The 9,469-nt window shown below is 55.4% G+C and overlaps 1 protein-coding gene across 1 annotated transcript in view; it reads left to right on the plus strand.

Moving 5' to 3' along the window:
• The first annotated feature begins 35 nt into the window (after nt 1-35).
• CDX1 (caudal type homeobox 1) overlaps nt 36-9,469 on the plus strand; it is a 12,915-nt gene continuing 3,481 nt past the window's right edge. The window contains exon 1 of the mRNA XM_010142425.1: nt 36-462. Coding sequence (XP_010140727.1) covers nt 36-462 — 427 coding nt within the window. The remainder of the gene's footprint in view (nt 463-9,469) is intronic.

Below are 9,469 nucleotides of genomic sequence, written 5' to 3' on the forward strand. Positions count from 1 at the left end.
GCAGCCCATCATGGGCCCGGAGCCGGCCAGGGAAGATGTATGTAGGTTATCTTTTGGATAAGGACACCAACATGTATCCCAGCCCCGTCCGGCATCCCAGCCTCAACCTCAACCCTCAGAATTACGTGCCGGGGCCACCCCAGTACTCGGACTTTGCCAGCTACCACCATGTGCCGGGGATTAACAACGACCCACACCACGGGCAGCCGGCGGCCGCCTGGGGGTCTCCCTACACCCCTGCCAAGGAGGACTGGCATTCCTACGGGACCACCGCTGCGCCTTCCACCGCCAGCCCGGGGCAGTTTGGATTCAGCCCCCCAGATTTTAATCCCATCCAGCCGCCAGGCTCTGGACTCCTGCCTCCACCTATCAGCGGCTCAGTCCCCCAGCTCTCCCCTAACGCCCAGAGACGAACCCCATACGAGTGGATGAGGCGCAGCATTCCCAGCACCAGCAGCAGCGGTAAGGAACAACCCCAGCCCTGCACCTCTGCGCCTTCTTCAGATCTCTGGGCTTGACGACCTGTAGGGCCACATCCTGCTCCGTGTCTCTCCCTGCATGACGACTGCCGGGAGGGACAGCACGCTTGGCCTGCCCTCGCCATGGCGCCCGGTTCCCAAAGAGCAGTGGGACCCCACTGCCTAGGTGGCAGGGGGTGAGGATGAGCAGGGAGGGTACCGTACTTCTGCATTGCTGGCAGCTGGGGTTATATGGTTGGAAAGTCTTGTTTTTAACCCACCCTGACTCTGCTCCTGCACCCCTGCTCTCGCCTGCCACCGCCGGGTAGGATGGGCAGACCCCCGGGATCCCGAGGTCCTGCCAGCCCCAGGGGCTGTTGGAAGGGGTGTCTTGTAGGTGCGAGCGCGGGGCCGGCATGCAGCTGCATGTGAGACCCACGTAAGGGGGGTGCATACATGTGCGCACGTATGCCACGTGCGTGGGTAGTGTGTGCGCATACGTGTGCAGGGAAGGCACCCTATGTAAACACATGGCGGGAAGGTGCTGCATGCGCTGTAGGGTGTATGCGAGGTGCTATAGGTTGCGTGTGTGCGTGCAAGGTACCCAGAGTAGAACGTGAGTAGGGGGCAGGTAGTGCCAGTGAGGGTGTGCGGAGGATGCTGCGCACATGGTGTGTGTGTCCAAGGTGCAGTGCCTCTGGGGATGGTGCCACATGGAGGGTGCCTGTGAGTGCTCTGGGTGCAGCATTGCAGTGTGTGGTTGCTGTACATCCTGTGAGAGGGTGTCCCCGCTCCTGTGCCTACTGTCCTGCTGTCCCCAGGGTTCTGTCCCCCTGTCCCCATGTCACAGGGGTCTTGTCCCCGCTGAACTCCTGACCTGAGAGCAGAGGTTGGGGGGGTGGAAGCGTCTGGGCGACCCCAGCCCCCTGCCCTAGCTGAGTGGGGGGTCCTGCTGCCCACTTCAAAGGCGGTGGGCAGATCCCTCTTGGGGCCAGCCCAAATTGACAAGGGCTTTGCTTTGTCATGGAGATGGTGGCCGGCTCCTTTGGCAGCGAGGTGAGGTTCAGGGCCCTTTGTCCTGCCCTGCCTCATCCTTTCATCTTCCCCTCCGGGCTGTGACTGCTGCTGGCAGCCCAGCCTGCACCCATCCTGCCCTCCGGGCTTGCCCGGACCCACCACCCCTGTGCTGGCCGTGAGCTCTGCAGAACACCGCTGGGGCCAAACTCACTACAGGAGTGGCTCTGGGCACCCCCCCGGGGGTGAGTTTGCTTTTGGTTGTCCCACATCTCTGGGATCAGGGCCAGGGCTCCCTGTTTGCAAAGTGTCTCCAATTTAGGCTCCTTCTGGCACCCCCCTGCCCAAGCCCTTGCAGAGACCCTTGAGCAAGTGACTCGTGCAGAGGTACCTGGGGTCTTCCAGCGTGGAAAATAGCTCCTCATGTTCACCGGATCCACGTGGCAGGGGTGGGGCTGTCCCAGTGGGACCAGTAGCTGTGGTGGAGCAGGCAGAACATCCCAATAAATGGAAAAAAAACAGTCTCACTTTGGAAATAGCAGGGGAAAGGCAGGCTGGTATTTCCTGGCCAATTTTAAGCACTGAATATACCTATTTAGGAAAAATGCCTCCCCCCACACCCAGAGATGGAGGCCCACAGGCGTGCTGGGGTGGAGGGCTTCCTGGAATGAGGGGATGGAAAGGGGTGTGTGTGATCCTGCAGCAACCCCATGCAGCTGGGACCCCGCTACTTCTGCAGGTTTTGTAGGTCTGAACATCTCGGTTTCTTCAGAGGAGAGAGGTGGGAGGGAAAATTAATGAGGGGAGGGAGACATCAGCACACCTCCTCTCCGGATCAAGGGCATGGCTTTACTCCCATCAGTGGGGACAAGATAAAAGAGAGGCTTGAAAGTCCCTCTGATTGAGTTAGACGACAATTGAGTTGATTGAATTCTGGAAAAATATCATTCGTTGCTTAGTTTGTATCTCTTAGATTAAACCCATACAAAGGGAGAAATAAATCAGCCTTCTTCCCCTTGCATGCAAGAGGAGGAGGTGCTCCAGCCCAGCCCTCGTGATGTGGGGATGGGTGCTGGGGTGATAGCCCCTTTCTCGCGGTGCTTCCTCAGGATGGATGACCAGCCAGGTCCCTTCTTACGGCGCTGCAAATTAAGGACCAGTCTTTGCACCTCTGCTGGGTCCAAGCCCAGCAATGCTGGTGCCAAGTGCCTGCAGGATTCGGCCACGGTGGGACTGTGTGCTGGGAGATGGTGGCATGCTGCCTGTTTTTTGCAGGGCTGCTCTTTAAATCAAAAAATGAGCCTGAAAAAAGAGCCTTTCCCCATTAAGCTCAAAAGGGAGCAGAGCAGAGATGGTTTTGACATAGATAAGGGTGAAATTCTTAGATGAATCGTTTTATTGAAATCAATAAACTGGGCTTTAATTAGTCCGGACTGATTAACTACCCATCTCACCGCAGTGGGAATAGGAAATGAATACGCAGAGGTTTTTTGCTAGAAATATCAACAGTTTCATTGTGAGTGCTGTAAATCATAGTACTTCAGAGGGTTGTAAATTAAGGTTCCCTCTCTGTCTTGCTTTGTATAAACAGCTCTTGGCCGTGGTTTGAAAGCTTTGGGGAAAGAGCTGCGCGGTGGCAAGAGAAATGTTACGCAAGGAATATGAGTGTGTTGGGGGCTTCTGCAACTGTGATCCAGAGCCTGAGAAAAATCAGTGAGAAGTCTCCCAGCAACTCATGGCAGAATCAGGCTTTACAGGGGAATGATTTTATGTACCTGTTGCTAAATACATGCGTGCTTCACCTGGCCGAGAGCAGATCACCCCGTGGCAGAAGGGACTGCGATGCCAGAGGGCCGGTCGCTGGAAATCCAGAGTTAAAGGGAACCAAGCTGGGAGATGCCCCCAGGCCTCATTTCTCTCTTCGATGTCACCTCTTTTTCTGCTCATAAAATCTTCACGAGCAGCCTGTCAGAGCCTCATGCTTCCTCCTTATTCTCAATTATTTGCAAACTTCCCTGTGAATTGCACCCCGGCTCTATAAAAAGCTCAGGAAGGTGGCTGGAGAGAGCTCCTGGCTGAACTTTGAAATTCACCCTCTGCTCATTAGTTATGCAAATCCTCAGATACTGCCTCGCGTCTGGCTTTTAGGTCACTAATCGAGCCAGGGCAGCAGTGCTAAATATTGCAAGTGAAAGTGTAATTGGGGCATCCCTTGGGGAGGTTTCACAGGTATCGGTGCCCATGGTGTCCGGGCAGGTTTTGGGGCGATGGAGAGCAAACGGTGGTGCTGTGTACATGGGTGAGTGGCAGTGCGCTCTGTGTGCAGTTCTCCGTCTCTGATTTCATTATTTCCAGCTCAGTTTTCCAGCTCTGTTTGTTGCCCTAGTCAGGTCTATGGAAACTAGAGGAAGGAGTAAAAACCCCAATAATGAGACAGAAACATTTCCCCTGGACTGGCATGGTGCACGTTCCGTGCACAGTGCGTGTTGGGGTGATGATGGTGGCTGGAGGTTGATGTGTTTCCCTGGTCAGTCCCTGCATGAGGGACCCCTCTTTAGGACATAGTTGCTCCCCATGAGTTGCTTTGCTCCCACGGGTCACTCAGTGTGTGCGTGCATCAGGCCCCATTGGTCTTCTCCCCTTGAATTATTAACCCACAACCTGCTCCTGGCCCCAGCTGGGGTTTGTTGACTGCTTAAACTGCTGGCCAAGGTACAGGCCTTTCAAACTCTGCTAGAATTGACTTTCCTTGCAGAAAAAGGGCTTCCCTGGAGCACTGGCGGTACCTACGTGATGGGCTTGGCTGACTAATACCCTGGGATTAGCAGAGGGACATATTAAACCTCTGGCCAATGGCAGATGTTTCCCTCAGGGGACCCTTCAAGGACGCCCACTCAATCGCTGTTAGCTTTGCGATCACCTGGATAAGGGGCCGCATCCTTCCTCTGTGCTGACACACGGTAAGGATGGACTGAGCCCTGGTGCCCAGCAGCACCACCACCATCTCGCTGTCCCTCTCCTGCCACTGCTGGGCCAAATCCAGCCAGGTGGCAGATCTGGATGAGCTGGATCCGGGCTCAGTGCCGCAGGGCTGGTGCAAAGGCGATGCTCTGAAATGGGCCAGCCCATGCGTCACCCCAGCACTCTTTGCCCTCCTGTGCTGGTGTGGTCTTTGACCTGGCGCCAGAGCCTGGCTGGTGGTGCTTGGCTCAGCGCTCGTAAAACTATGGGAGCAACCAAAGGAATCTGCTAGTTGCCAAAATAGAGGGTTGAATCACTGCAGGGCTGGAAAGCGCTTGCCCTAGCGCCCAGCTTCAGGCTGCCACCCCTGGGGTTGAAGCACCTCCTGTCACGTTGCTTCTTGTCTAAGAACGATGGGTTGTGATGGGGAACCGCCAGCTCACTGCAACTGCGGACAACCTGCTCTTTATCCCCTGGGGTCTGCAGCTCCTGGGAGGAAGATGGGCTTTAGCTATCCTTTTGCAAGAGGGATGACTTTGCCCACGTGTGTGGGTGTGGGTGCAGATCTGGCCATGTCCCGCTGTTCTGGCAGTGTGAAACCCAGCTGGGACCAGCCTTTGCTCCTGCATACCAGTCTGAGCTCCCTGAATCCAGCTCTTTGCCCAGGTGTTCCTGCCCCTTCCAGCAGCTGGGCTGCTCTGCATGGCTGTGCTGTGCATGGAGCCTGGGTCTCTGCCTCCTGGCTCTGCCAGTCCCATAACCTCCAGGCATGCCACCCTCAGCCACACACTCACTTAAAGCAAAGCTTTTTTGGAAGCACAGAGCTCGATCCTCTGAGTGCAGGAGTCTAGAAAGGCATCGGGACAAGAGGTGATGTTTTGTAAGGGAAACATTCCCTGTGCATGACGTACCAAGCTGAATCAGGTTTTGTTCCTAGTGGTGCCCCACAGGAGCATTGCTATTTGCTCTGAAGGCTTTAGCAGCAGGAAGAAACCCCCAGATTGGGTCAATGTCAGGCAAACAGCCATGAAAGGGGCTACCCTGGGGGTAGGGGGTCACTGGGTCCTCAGTGCCCTCGGGTACAGATGAGTCCTGCCTTTAGCACTTATGGCTGAAATGCCCATTTCCCCAAGCCTGAGCAGAGCTGGGGGAGCCCTGGCAGGATCCATCGGGTGAGGACTCATGCAGCATCCCCTTCCTCCATAGTACAGAGGCATCAAATATGTAAGGGGCGGGAGGTGGTTCCTCTCACCCAGTTTTTAACACTCAGCAATTGTCTAAATCCAAAGCTCTTTGGCAGAGGAATGATGTCAGGCTGGGATCTCGGGAAGGATTGCCCTCTGGAGGGATTCCTTTCTCGCTGGCGGTAATGAAGCCAAGCCACATGGCTTCAATCCTTTGCCCCATATCGGTTGTCACATCCACCACTCCTCTGCTTCCTGCAGCAGAGGAAAAATAGCTGATGATGCTGAAGTACGCACAGGAAGGGGAAGGCTTGTGAAAACCCTGATCTGCTGGTTCCCAGCACTCAGGGTTGGTGGGGGGCTCAGGTTTATTCCCTTTCCTGGCCACAGAGAAGCGTGGGTGCTTTGGGGAGGCTGCTGGAGATAGAGGGGGAAGGAAGGGAAAAGGGAGTGTGGGGCAGAGTGAGGGCATTGGAGGGCTCAGCCCCTGCTGCTGTCGGTGCAGACTCTGAGGTTCCCATTTCCAGTAGGTTTAGGGACAATGGAATGGGTTGAGCTGTCTGCCTCGAGCATCAGCATCACCACTGCCGTCCCGCTACTCAGCAGCAGGAACATCAACCCCTGCGCACAGAGGCAGCTGGAGCACATCTGGCTGCCAGATGAGGGTGGCTCCAGCCAGCCTGGAGGCTCCTGCCAGCCTGGAGGCTCCTGAGCTTTACGAGCCGACCCCAGCCTCTCCTCCTTGATGTCATGGGGCATTGCTGTGTCGGCTCTCCCTGTCTTTGCAGTGCGTGGGGAGGGATTTCCCCCCATGCTATTTCAGAAGCATTGGGGGTTAAGCTGTCCAGGGAGTCCCACCAGTGACCAGAGCCCATGGCTCTGCCCCTGGGACTCCACTCTGGTTTGGAGCTGCTTCCGTGACTCAGTTTCTCCATCCATATCATTGCCTCAGCTATGCTGGGTGTGGGGGGAAGTTTTCCTTGATGCTTTCCCTAGGGAGGGAATGGAAAATCCTGATAGCGCACCGATTCTGCAGGGGGGAGGCAGGAGGCGTTTTTACCCTCTTTGCGAGTAGGTGCTGCTCGTTTAGAATGAAGCCACTTTATCACGGAGAGAAAGCATCCACCCGCAGGGGGAACTGCCTTGCACCCTGTCTTGCTGCACTTTAACTCCAGTGCAGACAAGTTCTTTCCCTGGTGCTGACTAGTGACAGGACTTTCACACCTAACGTTTTGTAGCATTAAAATATTGTAGTGCCATCAGATAGCTTGGAACCAGGCACCCGGTACTGACGGGCAGACGAGGCTGTACAGATGGAGCCAGTGCATGGCCAGAGCATCGCCAGGAAGGTGAGACCACACGGGGTGGCTCTGGGAGCACGTTGCCCAGACGTTTCATCCCAGCCATGCGAGGAGCCAGCGGGCAGCGGGGCGTGCAGAGCCGCCGAGCAGCAGCAGGGGTGGCTGGCCTGGCAGCACTGCCTCTGTCCCCAGTGCCAGCATCTCCTGCGCAAAGCACCATGCAAGGGATCCGTGTCCCGAGGCCTCAGGGACCTCTGCGGTGGGGCTCGACAGCCAGCACTGTACTGGGCGCTTGTCTTGGCGAGCGGGTTGGGACTGCTGTATCCCAGCAGCCCTGATTGGAGCCCTGATGGCTGCAGAGCAGCTTCCCACGGAGCCATGGTTTGCAGTTGCTGCAATTTTGAGCTGCATTGACCTGTGAAATAGAGATCTTTCGAAATGCAGACAGGTTTCTGTTTCTTGCTGCTGGCAGCGGTGCTGCTCCTGCTGTGGCTGGGTGGGCTGTGTCCCACCGATTGGGATCCTCCGATGGGAGCTGGCTGATCCCCTCTTAGCTGAGCTGGGCACACTGGGATGGGTGCATCACTCTGTGGGACTGGGGAAGAGACAAGTTCCAGATAACGCAGTCCAGCTCTTGCTCCTTTGCTGTTTTGCACCTCCTTCCAGGGTGCCACTGCCACCCTGCAGTCTCTTTCTTTCCTGGTTTGAACCAGCCAGACCCTTCCCTGGTGTTCTTAGAGCTGCTCAGCACCAGTCTCAAAATACCCCATATTGCCTATCCCCACTGTCAGGATGTTTGGGGCACGGTTTCTTATTGACAGCCATCCTTTGGGCAGGGCAGGGCTGGAGAGGGTGAACACACCTCCCTGGCAGCCCCCACCATTGCCATGAGGGTGCAGAGCCTGGGAAGGTGGGCACAAGGATCTGGTCTGATTTTCCCTTCCCTTGCCAGGCTCCTGCCTCGGTCCAGAGCAGGAACTCCAGCATCCCAATCCCCAGAGCAGGGTGTTGTGGGGAGCAGATCCAGGCTGGGGGTCGGGACCCTGTCCCTCTGTGTGTGGGTGAGTGCGTGTGCGTGCACACTCAGGAGTGCGTCCCTTGGGGTTTGCACAGCACATTAAAGCTATTCCCTTATCTAATCGCGGCTCAGGTGAGTGCTATTAGGGTTATATATTAACAGGAGTAACGATACCCTCTCTCCACGCAGCCATTGGCCCTGCCTTGATCCCAAAGCTGAAACCATTCCCACTGGCCCCACGAATGGCTCCGTTGGGCTGCCCCAGCAGTTGCTTTGCCTGGTCTTTTGGGGACAAGCAGGAGGGACTTTAAATGCATAGCAGGGCTGGAAGGGGCTAGGACCATGCGAGGAGGCGTCACCAGCACCTCCTTTGCACCCTGTGCACCCCATCTGCGCTCCTTCCTGGTGCAGAAGCCACAACTCCGGGCTACCCTGGCCGTGGGACAACCCAATCCACCTCCACTGGGCTTCGCTGGGAATGCGGGAGCAGCTCCATCCCTCTGCTCAGCTGCGCTCCCTGCTGCGACACAGGGTTTTCCCATAGCTACAAGGGTTCCCCTTGCAGGGAACTGGGCTGGGCATCCCAAATTTCCTCTTTCCTTTCACAGAGCCATAAAAAGTCTCCAGGAGAGAGTTAAGTGTAACTCAGCATTCATATTCAAGGCAGATGAATTATTCATTGTCAATAGTATTTCTTTCGAGTCCTTTTCCTGGTGAATCACCCACAATACATTCCTGAATTCAGCAAAAAATGAAACCAGCAATTAGTCGAGATGAATAGCTTTCCTCTGCTGGCTTGGTGGTGAGCCCTCGGCTTTGAGTCTTCACTAGCTGATATTGGGCAGCGAGAGACTGGTGCCCAGCTCACCCAGCGACGGCTCGCCGGCACGGCCGGGTATCTGCCAGACCTGAGGCAAAGCACGAGCTTCATCAAAGATGAGCAGTGAAGAGGGAATAACAAAGAACAAGCTGTGATGGATGTATTTACAGCTGCAGCAGGAAATAATAATTCCTGAAATTCATGGCATATGTGGTATTCACAGCCTACCTTATTTCTTTAGTCATTCTTTCTTTTTTTACTCTGTCAATTCCTTTGCTTTCCTGATGTTTTTTCTCCAAGCAGTGGTATTCAAATAGTAATATTACAAATAAGATAATTTTTAAGTCATTATCTCTTCAGAAAGGTTTTTGCTTTCAAATAATAATAATAAAAGATAAATTTGAATGAGAAAGAAAAAAATCTTGTAGCAGTCCCTGAGCCTGGAGCAGGCAGAGGGAGCCTGGTTTCTCACGGAGCTGCTAAACCTCAAGTGAATCTCTGCTGGTGCCTCTGGTTTATTCCGTAACTGCCTGGGAGTTGCTGTGTTTGCACATTCAGCTCAGGCCCCTCTGCGGCTGGGATGCAGGAGTCCTCTCTCGTTGATGAACCCTTCACCTGCGGGGTGGTGAGAGGCAGCAGTGACCCCCAGGAAAGACGGGGGCCCTGTGGGAAAGCGAGTAGCAGGGGGGGGGCCTCTGTGGGCTGGGGGCCCC

Source organism: Buceros rhinoceros, unplaced genomic scaffold, assembly GCF_000710305.1.
Source record: "Buceros rhinoceros silvestris isolate BGI_N320 unplaced genomic scaffold, ASM71030v1 scaffold18798, whole genome shotgun sequence".
Lineage (NCBI taxonomy): Eukaryota > Metazoa > Chordata > Aves > Bucerotiformes > Bucerotidae > Buceros > Buceros rhinoceros.